Here is a 17,694-nt window from a genome sequence, read left to right on the forward strand (position 1 = left end):
GAAAGTTTAGAAAAAGCCAAGTTCAGAAATCTTCAATAAAATTTAATACAAGAAAATTCTGGATTCCAGACTCCTTGGGACTAAATGAAGGGCTTTCAGATAAACTTACTTAATAAAAATTGACTCCATAGTTCACACATATTTTCCCTTTAATTACATTTAGTGGAAGTGCTTTTAATTTGGGACAGTTGTTTGGAACCTTGAAAAGCAGTTTATCATTTTTTTTCTAAAATAATTCTAAATACGTTTAAAAATGAATAAAACTGTAGATATGAATTGTGTTGCAATTTTGGACATCTTGCTTGTAATTTTGGACACTGCCTTTAATTTCGGACAGCTAATCCATCTCAATAGAATGCCAATTATCGTCCATTTCAAGAATTTAACTTACCAAGTCCTATTCCTGTTTATGAGAAGGAACCGTAGGATGTCGCAGGGCCCGGAAAAATTATTAGTACTTGTATAAAAGATATAATTCTCGGAGAAACTAAAGGATCGCAAGCATGAATATAACTCATTACTAATGGATTATCAGGATTATCATATTGCTGATTTTTTTAGTTCGAGCAATAAAAATTCGACCGACTAAAACGAAAATAAATATAAAAGATGGGTGTGAATTCTTCCCTCATTCTTTTGTGATTTCCGAAGATGGATGTAAAATTTTCTCACCAAACATTTCCGCTTCGCGCTGGGTGGTCCTGCTAATGTCACCCAAAGAGATAGTGGGAAAAATATCCCAGCCGGAATATCTTACGGAGTTTGAGTCTCTTTTTTTGCTGGGTTGAAGGTTAGAAGAGGAAACAGGAAAAAAAGAGGAGACACCTTTCATTATTCATTTTTCCAGGATACTTTTGGGGAGATAGCACACTCAATCGATAGTACAAAATTGAATCAAATTGAAATGTGCGCTTTTCACCAAAATATAACACACAAGTAGCTCCGTCGCGAAATGATGTTATAGGAAAGCGAGTGCATGCAAATGATTCTCTTTTTATGCTTACAAAAAAAAATTTCTTTTGCATTTTACCTCACTTTTGCTGATTTTGTATTACTATGTACAGAATTTTTGTCAGTTATTCAATGTACAACCTGTACAACACTCGTGGAAATATTTAATTGAAGCTCTGAAGAGAAAATCCTGTTGGTTAAAATAGAAAATTAATGGAGAAAATGTTATCAATAGAGAAGAGGTTAGGTTGAAAAAGCGAGGTTATGTTGGATAACCAAAACTGTTTAATACACATGGATGTGTCTAATCAACTTTTAAATTTATGCTCTTTATGACTTACTCAGAATTACATATTCAAATGAATGAAATAATTGAATCAAAAGGTTAGATTGAAATGTGAGGTTATGTTATGCTTTTCGTAATAAAATTATAGATTCCTTATATTATTGTTTGAAATTTCGAGTAGTCTAATTTCAAAATTAGTAGTGTTTGCTATCTTTCTGGATATGACGTTATGTAAACTAAATCCAACATGTTAGGGGAGACTGGGGCAAAAATCACAAATTGAAAAATTCAACATTCAATATCTTCCAAGGTAAAAAAGATAGCGTCTCAATTTTTTTCTATAGATAGTCTCCATAGACCTTCTTCAATGTCGTAAGTTTCTTAGAATTCGAACAAGGAACTTAGAAAATAAAAAAATATCGAAATTTTTAGCCCTATTTTTGAAATATTTTCCTTGCAGAAGATAACAATTATTACCTACTCATTTTCCAAAATTGATGCACTGGTGAATATTTTCCAAATAATTTGGGTTTTTTGAATACGAATCCGCTATCTATTTTAGAATTTCACAAAAGTTCGTTTATCCAGAAATCCTTTTATTACAAATGACCACTTGGGGTAAAAAGTAACAAAAGGTATAGAGCAAAAAGTAACAGAAAAGCGAAGCAATTTCTGATGTATCACGGCGAAATGAAACGTCATTATCATGTCTCGCCGCTTGTTGTTTGCATTGGTCAAACGATTAGCAGTCTTTTGTGTGTTTTTTTTTCTAAAATAGCTTGAAAAGCGCTTTCCTCGTTTTCTCACTTTTCTCGCAGAGACAATGGTGTTTTACAAAGGTGTAGATGAATAAATTTTCTACGAAAATGTCCTATTTTTTCAATTTTACGAAAGCCCGTAAGAAAGCGAATCAAAATATGATAATACCCGATGTCTGGTACTATTTGCCCCAGAATTTTTGAGAATTTTCACAAAATTACCTTTTAGCAATTGGCTCGATAAACGTATTTTCTTAAAAAATAGAGAAATATTACTTTCACAAAATTGTAGAGCGGTAAATTTCGTATAAAACTGCGCTAATTAGAATTTTTTTAAGCGCTCGAACAGCTTGTAAAAAAATATAAACGTTTTGTGACTTTTTGTCCCAGTCTCCCCTATTCTTTATGCCACCGGACCTTACATCAGAAAAAATCCTTGAAATCAAATTCACGTCTTTTCTTACACGTTTTTCATACATTTATTCCACTTTTTCGCTCTGATGAAAATTTGATTGAACTAAATTGAATTTGTTCTGATGTTCAAAAGAAGAAGAAGAAGAATGTGAAAGAGAGGGATAGAGATATACAATACGTTTGGGAAAGAAAGAGATATGAATTTTGATTTCATGACATTTTCCTGACCTTAAAGTTACGTCAGAGCCATTATAAACATAAAACACTTCTCTATTTATAAACATTTCACCAAATCTGAAGTTTATTTGTATGTTTTCCCTTCAGGGTTCATATGTGCGTCATTAGAATGCCAAATATATATTATAATTTGAATTTAACTGCATATAACGAGTAATAAATTGAGTATAACCAATTTGCAGCATTTTTCTGCTGCATTAAATCATGGTGAGAAAATCCTTTCTGCAACTTCCTGGAATTTTTCAGGATTTGCAGTGGCGAATATTTTTGGCTTATTGCCAAGGAAAAGTGTTAAATGGTAAAGAGAGAAATGTAAGAAATATTTCCTGAAGCAACGATTTACAGTAAGATATCATCTTAATGGTTATATGATATTTTCAATGGAATTTTTCTCGCATGAGTTTTCACTAAATACTTGCCACGAGTGTCGTCTGATTTTCTTCAGAAAATCGTAAAAGATTACGATTTTGCAATTTATAAAATGATTACCACCCCTTTAGGTGCCATTTATGTGGTTGATGAGTTGGACTTTGAGCGCAGACAGAGCTACGAATTGACTATTCGGGCAACAGATAGTGTTTCCGGGGCGTCTGCCGAGGTTCCAGCCTCCATTCTCGTGACGGATGTCAATGATTGTCCGCCGGAGATGGATCAGGATGTGTATAATGTAACAGTGAGCGAGGGAGCGCCTTTTGGCACTGCCATTCTGAGAGTTAGTGCTAGTGATAGAGATACTGGGATCAATCAGGCTGTGACATTTGCCATTGAAACAGACTCGAAGAATACCTCGGAGTTCTTTCATATGGACTCAACCGAGGGTGTTGTGTACCTTAAGAAGTCATTGGATTTTGAGGTATACAGAATGCATCATTTTGTGGTGATTGCTATGGATAAGGGAGTACCAAGTTTAAGCAGTACTTCTCATGTTTGGATAAATGTGGGAGATATGAATGATAATCCACCAAGATTTGAGCAATCCTCCTACAGTTGTAGTTTGTCTGAACATGCTAGTCGGGGGCAATTTGTAACGAGTGTTACAGCTAGTGATCCTGATCACATTGATCACACAAACTTGGTGTATACCATTGCTCAGGGGAATGATCAGCAAACTTATACGATTGATCCCGAATTTGGGATTATCACTCTGGTCAATATGCAGAATTTCGCAGACAAACAACTGACTGTGTTGAATGTTTCTGTGACGGATGGAGTTTACACTAGTTTCACTCGTGTCAAAGTTAATATCCTCCCCGGAAATCTCCATAATCCCACTTTTCCACATCTCATCTATGACGTCAATGTGAATGAGAACCAATTGGCCGGCAGACTAGTAGCGCGTGTTCAGGCCCAAGATGAAGACTTTGGAGAATACGGTCAACTGACCTATAGTATCATTTCGGATGACATGGCTGAATTCTTTGCATTGGATCCGACCAAGGGGGAAATAGTGACAAAAGTAAAGTTGGATCGTGAATCGAGGGAGATTTATGAGGTAGTGGTCATGGTAGCAGATGGTGGAGGTCGTGTGGGATTCACCACGGTGCGTGTTCATGTGGCTGATGAGAATGACAATCCCCCCATGTTTCAATTCCATGAATATACAGCATCAATCCATGGCAATTACACCATCGGCCAGTCCTTTCTACACGTCCGGGCAATGGATTTGGACGAAAATCAAAATGCTGCCGTTCACTATACACTCTACGATGCACAGAACACAGGTGAGAGATTATTTTATGGAGACTATTCATGTGCAGACATATATGTGGCCACATAAAGTACCGCACAATTTGCTTGTGATGCAAAATTTGGGGCATGGTGGAATGTGGGTCATTTTGAGGGTTGTGTCGGTGTCAATTGTTTCTGTTTGGTACAGTTTATCAATATTTTGAGGGAAATATGCAAAAATCTCATACTAAAGGTCTCGAACAAAATGGTATTGAAGTCAAATTCTAAATAACTTGCTTATATTTTAAAGTTTGCTGAAACATCAAATAATGTTTGAATGCGTTTTATACTCCGCCATTTTGGAAAACTCGGAAATTGAATTTCTAATTCCGAACACAAATATTCTGCTTAGGTTTCTATTTAGGTAAAAGTCCTGTACTAGAAAATGTATAGTCCTTTCAAAACAGTGAAACTCAATGAGACCACCGTTAGACACACTAAAATCTCTAGGTTTATAGTAAAAGCCTAAACCCTGGTAACACGGTAATTATTAATTTCCAGGCGTCAAAGACCTTTTCGATGTAAATGAGAATACTGGAGAGGTCTTTCTCAAGCAGAGTGCTCATCAATTTGAGAATCAGCTCTTTCAGTTTTTCATTCGTGCTTTTGATGGCGGAGTTCCATCAATGCATGATGACGCTCCTGTTAACGTCTACGTAATGGCTCAAAGTGATATTGCGCCAACTTTTGAGAAGAAAGAAAAATCCCTGTTTCTCTCAGAAGCTGCAGCACCAGGAACTCTAATCTCCCGATTCCGTCTAGTTGAAAACATTACCCATTCCTTTAGAATTGTATCCGGGAATAAAGATAACCCTCATTTCTCCATCAACGAAGCTGGAGAATTAAGATTGGCGAGATCATTGGATCGAGAGGAGAAAGAAGTGCATACAATTGGAGTTTTAGCTGAAAGTGACTCAAGTCCACCTCTAACGGCTCTTACTGAAATCAATCTACACGTTCAGGATGACAATGATCATGCCCCAGTATTTGAAAGTAATCCCTACGTTGTTACTGTAGCTGAAAATATCGAAAAGGGTTCGACCATTCTGAAGGTTACAGCTAGAGATGGAGATTCCGGATCAAATGGGGATGTGAGGTATTTTATGGCGTCGGAAAATACAGAAGCAGGTAACACATTTGCGATTGATCCATATACCGGATGGATTTCGACTCTTGGGGAGTTGGACAAGGAATCTCGAGGAGAATTCAAGTTTCGGGTGATTGCGACGGACAATGGAAGTGTGAAGATGAATGATACAACGCTGGTTGTGATCAAACTCAGAGACTACAACGATAACCCACCAATCTTCACACAAGATCACTACAATGCCAGTGTTAGTGAAGATGCACTACCAGGAACTGTTGTTCTTCAGCTCTCAGTAACCGATTTGGATGTTGATCTGGTAACCCCAATTGAGTATTACATCTACTCCGGGGATAGGATGTCTCAGTTTCAGATCAGAAGAACAGGTGAACTGTATGTGGCGAAGCAACTTGATCGTGAAGTCATTGATTTCTACAATCTCACTGTTCTCGTAACTGATGGAAAATTCACTGGTACGACAAATGTCTCCATTACGATTCTCGATGTAAACGACAACCCACCATATTGCCTGAAGTATCGCTACAAGAAGACCATTTCCGAAGATGTGAAGCCTGGAACGCACCTGATCACCGTTGAAGCTTCTGATGCGGACTTAGAGAGCAACTCTAAGCTCAGATTCTTCCTTACTGGTCGAGGTGCGGATGACTTTACCCTGGACAAAGATACTGGCATTCTCAAGACTGCTCGACAACTCGATCGAGAGACAATTTCTCGATACATCCTCACAGCCCATGTACAAGACCGCGATCATTTCGGCTGGGAATGTTCATCTCAGGTGGAAATTGTTGTTTCCGATATCAATGACAACCCACCAGCATTTTCCATGCCGATCTACTCTGTCGCCCTGCCAGAAGATGCGGAAATCGAGACTCTGGTAACGAAAGTTCATGCAACTGATCTCGATGTTGGAGTCAACAGAAAGATCCGCTATTCGATTGTCGATGAGGGTAAGGAGAAATTCTTTAGGATTGCCAGTGATAGTGGCATCCTAACGCTATCCAGTGGGCTCGATCGAGAAACTCAAGAGATGCACAACGTAACTGTAAGAGCAACAGATCAAGGCGTTCCTGAACTTTCATCAACGGCTCTCGTCATCGTCAACATTCAGGTAAGTTTAGCAGTCCTTTTTACAGGTTTTCAGTGAATTTAGATGATTTTTGTGGAACGTGATAGAAAATACTTCAAAGATTTTACATTTATCAAAAAATAATGTTTTTCGGTGTTGTAAAATGAGATCAATCTGATCATAATTCCATTTGAAAGTTAGTAGTTGTGCAACATTCTGCGTTGTACATCCATAATTACATAAACACTGGTCCTTATTTTTGAATATAAATCAGGATAAATTGTGAGAGGAAATACGTGTCAATATATTCTACTTGCAATTAAATTTCTGCTCAAAGTTACCAAAAGTGGTGATTTCATCACAGATATTCTCTTTTCGTGTGTAATTCTCAATTTCCTGCACCTTATTCTACTTTCACGTGGACAACTTTGAGGTTATGTCAACTGTCAAAACCCATAATGTTGGCAGCACTATACGAGTTCCACATGTTCCATATGAATGTTTTCCACTATTTCACGAAGAATTTTCCTCCGTGAATGAATCTAGAAAACACTTACATTATTTTTAGGTATACCTAGATTTCTAGGTTTTTTACAAATATTTCCCATAAATTCAACAGGACATCAATGACAATCCGCCAGAGTTTGTGACAAAATACTTCACAGCTTCAATCCCAGAGGAAACTCGTATTGGGGCGGAAGTTATTGAAATTGTAGCCACGAGTAGAGATGTGGGAATTAATGCTGAGATCACGTATAGCTTTATTGGTGGCAATGAGCAGAAGAAATTCCGTGTGGACAATCGTACGGGGATTGTGAGTGTTGCCGGCGAATTGGATTATGAGAGAGCCAGAGATTATTTCTTGACTATTCAGGCTGTAGATGGAGGAGAACCTCCACTGAGCAGTCTGACGACTCTTAATATCACAATAACTGATAGCAATGACAATCCTCCGCAATTTACACAAACCACTTATACAGCGCGAATCCGCGAAGATGCTCTCGTTGGCGATAAGATAATCCAAGTGAAGGCTACGGATCTGGATTCAGAGGAAAATGGTCGAGTTGTTTATGGTATAGAGAAGGGTGATAGACTGAAGCAGTTTGCCATTGAAGCAGAAACTGGATATATTTCAGTAGCGTCCAAACTCGATAGGGAATCCATTTCGAACTATGTGCTGGAAATCAGAGCTGTTGACTTTGGTATTCCTCCTCTGTCCAGTTATGTTTTAGTCAATGTTGAGATTTCCGATGCCAATGACAATCCTCCGCTATTCAGTGAGAGTAACTACACAGCATTCATTCACGAAGATAAAGCTCTGGGGCATGTACTATTGAGGTTTAATATCACAGACGCAGATGCTGCTCCTAATACAGTTCCCTATACTTTCGATTTCCGTTCTGGGAACGAAGGAGGTGTTTTCCGGCTCGAACAGGACGGAATTTTGAGGACAGCTGCGAGATTCAATCACAAAGTAAGAGATAGGTACGACCTGGAGATTAGAGTGTTCGACAACGGAACTCCTCCGCTCTTCTCAGATACTTATGTCACTGTCAATGTCATTGAGGAGTCACAGTACCCTCCAATAATTACGCCCTTGGAAATTGCTATCAATTCCTTCCGGGAATCATATCCTGGAGGTGAAATTGGACGAGTTCATGCAACAGATCAGGATCAATACGACAGTTTGGTGTATGGTTTAGCTCCGACTCTTGGAGTTTCCTACAGCCCAACGACTCTGTTCAATATTTCCACAGAGGGGGTGCTCTATGCCCTTCCAGATCTCGATTTGGGTGACTACAGGATCAATGTAACGGTGTCCGATGGGAAGTTTCTTTCAGCCACGATCGTTAAGGTATCAGTAGATTTGGTGACTGAAGAAATGTTAGCCAATGGAGTGGTACTACGCTTCCGAAAAGTTCATCCATCAGACTTTCTACTGAGTCATCGGAAGGGATTCATAAGGTCAATTAGAAATGCCATGGGATGTCGGTTGAAAGACGTCATGATTATCTCTGTTCAACCGGCTTCAATTGAAACAGATGACGTGAATGCAATCAGCAAAGAGAAGATAAGGAAACGCAGGGAAGCAAATGAAGATCTTGATGTTCTGTTTACAGTTCGGAGATCTCCGCAAATGGCTGGATCATCGACTTTCTACTCTGTGGATGAGATCACAAAGGCCGTTGAAGACAATCTGGAGGAGATTGAAGATATTACGAGGTTAACCATTGAGGAAATTGTAAAATCAACTTGTCCAACAGGATTCTGTCACAATGGAAAGTGTGAGGTTTCCATTAAAGCAACAGAAGAAGCAACGTCTTCTGCCATCTCCATTGATATTTCTAGCTTTGTGGCTCCTCACTATCGTCAAGTGATTGAGTGCAAGTGTCGAGTGGGATTTGGTGGAGATCGCTGTGAGAATCGGGTTAATGAGTGCGCATCGAATCTCTGTCCTAGTCACAAAGTTTGCATTCCTGATGCTTCACCGCAGGGTTATCATTGTGTTTGCCCTGAGGGTTTCGCAGGACCAAATTGTGCACGAGATGTATCGAAGTGTGAGGAAGAATCTTGCTACAGCACAGTCAGTCCAGTTTCCTTCTCCGGGAAGAGTTATGCGCAGTACAAAGTTGAGAGATTAACAGCTAAGACATCAGTTGAGAATCAGTTGATGCTATCTCTACACGTGAGAACAGTACAGCCAACGGGATGCTTAATGTTTGCCGCTGGGAAAATTGATTACAACATCTTGGAAGTCAATAGTGGATTCGTACAGTATCGCTTTGATCTGGGCAGTGGAGAGGGTTTGGTGAGTGTTGCCAGTGTCTTCATTGCGGACGGACAATGGCACGAAATCCGAGTAGAGAGGGAAGGAAATAGTGCCAGGATTCTTGTTGATAGAACTCATGTGGCTTCTGGAAGTGCTCCTGGAGTCAATGGTGTTCTCAATCTTCAAACCAATGATGTCTATTTTGGTGCAGAAGTCCGTCAGCATCCGACTGTCATTGGTTTTGAGGATATAGAGAGAGGATTCATTGGATGCCTTGATGATATTCGCCTCTCTCGCCAATCTTTGCCACTCTATCTCACTGAAGAGAGCTCTGTTCTCACTCTGAGACGCTTTGCCAACGTTGAATTCTCTTGCGATGCTGCAAGTGTTCTAAAGCCACTGGGTGTCTGTGGAAGTCAGCCTTGCTTCAATGGAGGCACTTGTAGGGAACTAAATGGCGCTTTTGAGTGCCTCTGCCATTCACGCTTTACAGGACCGCTCTGTTCTCACGATCGTGATCCTTGCGCATCTTCTCCATGTCTGTACGGTGGACAGTGTCGCGATCAAGGTGCTGGGAACTACACCTGCGATTGTCCACCGAAAATGACGGGAAAAAGATGTGATTTTGGACGTTTCTGTGCTCCAAATCCCTGCCGGAATGGTGGGGTTTGTGAAGAAGGGGACTTTGGACCACTATGCATGTGCAGAGGCTACATGGGACCAACGTGCGAGGTGGATGTCAATGAGTGCGAGAATCAACCATGTGGAAGTGGAGCTACGTGTATCAATGAGGCAGGGAGCTTCCGATGCATCTGTCCGCCATATCTAACAGGTAAGTGAAAACAATTTCACTGGATTTTTACATTTATCACTTCTCCTATGGACCAATATCGAAATTTTCACACACTAAACTACTTAGCGTCTGTTACTGCCATCTTCCTTTTTTTCTTCTTCTTCTTCTATTTTATGTTTTGGCTTCCACTCGAGTCATTAGTCAAAAGTTACTGCCATCTACCATATTTTTTAAAAATTACTGACAATAGCGATTAAAGTGTCAGCTGCAGCCTGAAGTTAGCTGAATATCATTTTTTAATTCAAATTATGTGAAACAAAAGTTAAATTACAATTTACATTTACCGAGATTCAAAGAGAAATATCGCCTAAGATTTGCCATATTGATTTTTAGGTGCCAGCTGTGGAGATCCCTTGTACTCTAATCTCCTAAAATCTATGAAATTGGACAATGTTCCTTTCGAAGTTGTCCTCATTGGGGGCGCTATTCTAGCAGTGATTGGACTCATTGCCATTGGAGGTGTTATATGGTGCCTGGCTGCGAGAAAGAGAAAGAACCATCAGGCTCACAATAATACAAATAATGTTCTGAAGAATGATCCCGTTGCCGTGGGATACAAGAGAGGCTCGAAGATGAGCAACTTGGAACAGCAGCAGCAGGCACCTCGGCCAGTTTCCTATACTCCCACTTCCAACAACGATGCCCCCTATGTCTGTAGCATAATGAACAATCTAGAGACCCTACGTAACTACGGATCAGCTGGGGATGAACTGGAAAATGTAGTGGAGGAGTACAGGAAACAGAGACCAACACAGCAGCTGCTGGTGAATATAAATGGGGCGGGAAGTGAGGCAGATGCTGGGAAGCAGGTTTGGGCTGATCATATCCATCTCCAAACCTTCTCAGACGGATCTAGTCCGACTGGGAAGATCAACAATGATGTGAAAATGCTCGATCCTCATATAAGACTGGGAACACTCAAGTCTGCGGGAATTTTGCCCGGAAGGCTCGTAACGTCACCGCCAGAGGAGCAGCAGGGACACCATGGAGCCTATCATTGGGACTGTTCGGATTGGGTGAGACCTAGCCACAATCCACTTCCCAATATCACAGAAGTGCCAGGTAGTGAGATTCCCGACTCCTCCAGCTTTCACAGCAACGAGAGCAATGAGTCTCAGCCGAAATTAACTTCAGTGCCTCAATGTGAGTACAGCTTTTTTATTTTTGCACATTTTCATTATAATTATTTCCAATATATCATTAGGGTAAATGTCGTAATTCAAAACCATTTCCAGACGCTTCAATTTTGACGGAAGATTCAAAACATTAAGTTTATATTTTTCTGAAGAGAATTACATAAATTTGCTCCTTGACTCTTCTAGAATTTTACTGTTTAGTGAAAATTCTTTAGATATAATTTGAAAACTTCTTAAATACAAGAAAAATACGCGAGTGTAAAATGCTTCTATTTGAAACATATTAATCCAAATGGAGACAAGGGAATGTCTCTAATTGGAGACAAGGGAAACTTTCTAATTGGAGACAAACAGTGTAAGTGAAACTGCGACGAAAGGCTTCCAAAACCTTGTTGAGTTGCTCCTGTGTGCAGAATTTGTTCTTATTCCTGGTCTTTTCTCCTTTCCCATCTAAAACAATAAGAAAATCTCTCCAAAAAAAATCATATTTCCGGGGTTTCCTATTGAAGCATTTGCAGACACTTCAGAAAAACCCTTTTTGTTCTCGAAATAGGTAATTATTTCATTTGAAAACTTCACGTACCGTTAACAATAAAGATTAGCACTTAATTTAACTAAAATTAGTCAGAAATATGACTGGTTATGAATTACCTGTTTAGAATTAATTTTTGTTAAGTAACTCTTCCTGTGATACTTCTCAGAGAATTCTCAAATCAGATACCTGTTTAGAAATAAACTGTTTATGTAAAAAATCCTGTGATACTTCCCAGAGAATAATAAACCCAAATACCTGTTTGTAAAGACAAAGAATATATCCAGCGAAAAGGATCCAGTTTCCTGATATAACTTCTTTATTTGATAGACAATACAAAACTCCTTATTTTACACAACCTTTCAAAAGCTAATGTTAATTAAATTCCAAGATAAATTTTGATTTCTTAAATTCCAACTTCGTTTGATTTTTCCACGAGGTTTTTGACAAGACTGACCCTTTAGTACACAAAAAATGTACAGTAGAGTCTCGCTATAGGCCATCGCTCTATAGTCCACAATTTATCGACCGTTGATTTCAAAACACTGATTTTAAATTAGGTTATGTTTTTTAGTATGTGACATGCATAATTATTTTAATATTTTTGGCAAACTTTATTAAGTAGTTGTGATAATTGTGATCCACAATGAAGAGAGCGAGGACAAGTACCACAATCGCAAAGAAAGTGGAAGCCGTCGAGCAATTTCAATACTAAAAATCGTTGATAATTTTAAAAAATTACATGAACTATAGTGCGACCCAAGTGTCAAATTTGAAACCAAATATGGACTATAGCGAGACTCTACTGTAGTTCTAAAAAAATACTTCGGAAGATTTCCGCCAGAGCGTATGGTGTTCTTCACCAATTACATAAATGTTAAACAAAACAAATAAACAACAGTCACCTCATTGTGTTTTTCATTGGAAAACATGGTCGATCGATGAAAAATTCAATGGTGAAAAGGTACACTTTTAATTTTTGAATATGAATAGATTTTCGCTTTATTTGAAGCAAAATTAACTAAATAATGAAACTGTGGTATAGAAAATATATAAATATAATAATTTAGTACTGTATTTATCATGAAAACAATGACGTTTCCATTTTGAATAGGGAAAAATTTCCATTTGAAGCAGTTTTTGAATTAGCTTAATTTACCCTATTGGTAAAGAGATTTCTTTGAAATGTGAGGTTATATTTTTCTTAACCTCAACAAAAATTGGTTTTAAGATTTAATAAACATTTCGCAATCTTCTATATACGTACAAATACGCAGAAAAAAATGTTTAAAATTACCGTTCCATTGGGGACTTTTATAAATATACAAAATGTCAAATTGTAAGGTTAAAAATGTTCTTTTACATGTTACATAACCACAGTTTATAAAAGGTCATGTCAAAAAACTTATAACTACTTTTTAATCTTGTTTTAAAATAAGAAATTAATGAGTTTATCCAGAAATAAATATTTTGTATTTAAACATAACCCCACTTTTCCACATAACCCTATTTTTGTAGTAGAAATTTTGCGTTCCTGTTATTTACAAAATAAACAATTTCTTGCTAATTATTTCATTCCAAAGGCAAACTTGTGCATATTGTTTGTCATAAAATAAACTTCCTAGATAATCTGTCTTTTGTTTTCTAAAGACAATTTAAACTTAAATTCAAAGTTCAAAATAAACTTTTCTCTAAATAAGAATGTTTCAATTAATTCGGTTTTTTCATTTAAAATATCTTAAATAGTTGTCAACTTGGTGGTCAACTTCTAAGTTGAGCTGAATCAAATTCCTGAAAACAAGTGCTTGTTATGTTCTTGGTATGATACAAATCAAATTTTGAAAGTTTTTAACTCTCTGGTTTTAAAACTTTCTCATGAATCTACTATAAATTTGAAAAGCAATTTTGAGGAACATATTGTAGAATGTTTCTCGATGTTATCTTATTCTGTTTAGGAAAATGTTTCATCTTTAAAAAGAAAGAAAGATATTTTCCCAGAGAAAAATGGTAATATTGCCTTCTTTTTGAGTTCGAACAGTAATAATGATCAGATTACATTTCCATCAGCTTCTGACTAATCTGTCTCTCGGTTTAAGCCGGGAAACGGCTTAGTTAGTGGAAAACTGATGGAGATTTAGTTAAATCTTTATTTTGATTATAATTACGTTATGCTGCTTCTCTGCTTAAGTCGTAACTGTGTATAGGGCATCAACCTATATTAAACGTTTCCCGCTTGAAAGACATTAAGAGAAGAATAACAAAAATTACATATTTTATAGGAGACAAGGGTAAAATGACAAATCGACAATTTCAAAATTCAATATCTTTCAAGATGTCCAGGACAAAATAGACACCAAGGCTTCAAATTTTTTATTATAGATAGTCCTCATGAATATTCTAAACTAAAACGTACGTGAGCTATTTTAAGAGATTCGAAGAGATTTTGAAATATTGAGTCATGTCTTTGGAATATTTTTCTCATAAGAAATTTCAATATTTGCCAATATAATTGAAGCACACTTTCTATTAAGATATAGAGGAAAATGATCGTCGAGAAACTTGTAGAGGAATACAATGTCTATCAATTGGACATTTTTTCACTCACAGCAGAAAAATAAAACTTTTTAAATTATCCCATGTCTATTAATATATTTCCACAATATTTTTAAAAAGTTTAATAAAAAGGGGTGGCAAAACGTTTGCGAAATGTTCAAATTCGTGATTTAGACATTATAACCTCATTTAGGTATAATTTATCGTTTAAATTTTAAGAGTTCACAATCGATTTATTGAACCAATTGAATCACTCAAAATATCGCCCAAAATAGCTTAGGAGTAATACAATTGATTTTCTGATAAAAATTACTTATCGATTGTGAATCGGTTTATTACCGGTTTATAACTGAGTGAGTGGCACCGGTTCAATGTTGTCAGAAATTCCAAAAAGAAATGCGCTTTCTAGAACCTTTTTAACGTTTGACTTTAAAAACCGTTATTAGGAATGATTCAAAGGTATTTGTGTATATGAACGAAATATCCATCTAGGCAAAGGATAAGGGCATGGTAATAGAAAAATGAGGAGTACGTTAACGATTCTTGGATCGCCATATGAAGGAGTTCTCCGAAGGTCCCGACTCTCTATCTTTAACCGTTTGTTTCTCATGAATCGTCTGAAACGCTTATATGTAGAGATGGTAAAATTTCAGAAATTTCACAGCAGTCGCCATCTACTTTAGGCGGAAATTCATGAAATTTCTTGAAATTTACCAACTCTACTTATATGTATATATGTAGGGGAAAGTGCCCATACTTTGCACAGTCCCAAGCTTTACAATGACTAAATTTTTCCTATGTTTCTGAATAAATGTGACTCCACAATATATTTTAAAAAGAGATGGCAAAGCGTCCCAGCTTTGCGGAATGCTCAAACTCACGAGATAGAGCTCACCGTGAAATAGTTTTTTTTTTGCATAATCTTTTGGTATCACTGATCTACTAGAGTTCAAATTGATTCATAAATCACAAAAGCATTTGAAAATCAAAAAATCGGTTCTTAACCGACTCATTACCGATGAAGACCTATGCAGCCGGGTTTGAAATTTCAATACCTTTCCAAAAAATCCAAATTTAACCAAATCGGTTGAAAAATGGGCCCTCCAAAGTAGTTGACCTTTGACCTTCAATAATTCAAAGTGGCGAATTTTCCGGTCATAGGTATATTTGGGCGAAATGTTTGCCTGAACTATCTCTAAAACATGTCCGACAATCACTGAAAAAGCTTTTGCCAATTTTGAGAAAAACCGAAAAAAACATTTTTTTAGGGGATTTTATTTATAGGGGATGAAAAATTATTCAAAAATCGCTACTTATCCGGTTCATTACCGATGGAGACCGATGGAGCCGGGCTCGAAATTGCAATACATTTCCAAAAAATCCAAATTTAACCAAATCTGTTGAAAAATGAGCATTCCAAATTGGTTGACCTTTGACATTCAATAATTCAAAATGGCGAATTTTCCGGTCATAGGTATGTTTGGGCGAAATGTTTGCCTGGACTAGCTCTAAAACATATCCAAAATAGAAAAAGCTTGGGCCAACTTTGAGAAAAACCGAAAAAACATGTTTTTAGGGGAGGGGAGGGGAAAAAGAGGAAAACGTTTAGAGATATTGTTTTTTATTGGGGGTCATCGAAGACTGGAAGTCGATATTTCTTACCGTTTAAGCACCAGAACAGTGACAAGTTGAAAAAAAAAGACGATTATATAACTGCTCTTTCTTTGAGTTCGAGAAATTTCATAAATTTTCGCCTAAAGTAGATGGCGACTGCTGTGAAATTTCTGAAATTTTACCATCTCTAGTTCGAGCAGTAAAACAGGACACCGTCCCCTGGTTTTTAAAATATGGCTGCGATGAGTCATATTTATTTGAAAACATGGGAAAAATTTAGTCATTATAATTTAGTCTATAGGGAGGAGAAACAGCGGCTTATCCAAACCTTTTTGGCATCTTAGTTTGCTTTTGTTTTGTTTTTTTTTTTTTTTTTTTTTGCTTTTGCCTAAACGTCAGAAAGGTTTTTTTTTTTCAAATGATGCAGATGACTTACACAGCCTGAGAAAGAGCATTTCCACCGTTTGGCTCTGGAGGTTGGTCATCAATGCTAAGACGGCGGTGGACGCAAGCATTACTTTCTGACAAATCTTTACACATATCTTAATAAATGTATCCTTATTCTTCTGCTTTCAAGAGCACTAGCTCAAAAGCATTGTTATTAATAATAAAATAAAATAAATAAAAGGAAAATAAAGCTTAGAACCGTTGAAAGCATGGGCACTTGCCTCTACTCTCTACTGCTCTCTCTGTGGAATTCGAGCAGTAAAATGAACTTTGAGAGAACAACTCGAAAAGCACATTGCGTTTTGAGATAGAGGAAAATCGTCTGGAAGAAAAGTTAAATTTCCTATAAGAATAATATGATTACAAATACTTTGGGGTTTATGGGAGCCAGTAAGAGAACTAAATATCGGTTTTTGTGATTTTTTGCTACGGTATCTCTTCAATAATGCTTTTATTCTTGAACTAGTAAAAAAGTAAAAAAAAATGCTAAAATATTTATATGCAAAGCATGATATAATTGTGTTTTTTTTTTATTTTTCAATAAAATTATTCAGACGAAATTAATTAAAACATATTTCCAAGCACTAATTAATAAATAATTTAATAACTCACTAGAATATGTTTCACAAAAAGCACTTTTTTTTTAATGGAATAATGCTTAACTTTTGTAATTATACATTTTCTCTATAATTTGAAACGCAAATTAAAACAAATCTACATTCGGAAATGAGGATATTTTCATTGTGATATTAGTTGTTGCAGGCAAATTCATTTTCTCACATTTCATTGTGTCCTTTGCAATGGATTGTTTCAGCTTTATTTTGTACAAGTGATATGCCTTAAAATGGTATCTTTGGAGTGAAATAATGACATAAACTTTGTTTGGTTAAAAAAGTTGTCCTTTTAGAGCTGTGTTTCTCTTGTGTATGGTGTTACGAAAGAAAATCATGCGGAAATTGTACTTAAAGTTTTAGTGGCAAATTCTCTTAAGATTATCCACAGAAATTAAGTGTTGCTAGTGGTTTTTTTTTTCTTATTCTTGTGTCATTCTGTTCCTCTGGCAAGTAATGTCTTGGGGTAAAATGAGTAAAATCTCTGGAAATTTTGCAGAGAAATTCTTCTCGTATTTGATGCTTTTCCAGCTTTCCATAGTGCACATAATTGGTGCATTCATTCCTATCCAATTCTTAAAGGGTAATTTGCACGATTCGGTGATTTTCATTGTTCCAGCTTTCAAATTTTCA

The 17,694-nt window shown here is 36.9% G+C and overlaps 1 protein-coding gene across 1 annotated transcript in view; it reads left to right on the forward strand.

The window, feature by feature from the left end:
- The window catches only part of LOC129803081 (fat-like cadherin-related tumor suppressor homolog), a 336,090-nt gene that overhangs the window by 280,486 nt on the left and 37,910 nt on the right, over positions 1–17,694 (forward strand). The window contains exons 13-16 of the mRNA XM_055849423.1: positions 3,147–4,367; positions 4,876–6,587; positions 7,165–10,147; positions 10,502–11,311. Of these exons, the coding sequence (XP_055705398.1) occupies positions 3,147–4,367; positions 4,876–6,587; positions 7,165–10,147; positions 10,502–11,311 (6,726 nt within the window). The remainder of the gene's footprint in view (positions 1–3,146; positions 4,368–4,875; positions 6,588–7,164; positions 10,148–10,501; positions 11,312–17,694) is intronic.

Source organism: Phlebotomus papatasi, chromosome 2, assembly GCF_024763615.1.
Source record: "Phlebotomus papatasi isolate M1 chromosome 2, Ppap_2.1, whole genome shotgun sequence".
NCBI lineage: Eukaryota > Metazoa > Arthropoda > Insecta > Diptera > Psychodidae > Phlebotomus > Phlebotomus papatasi.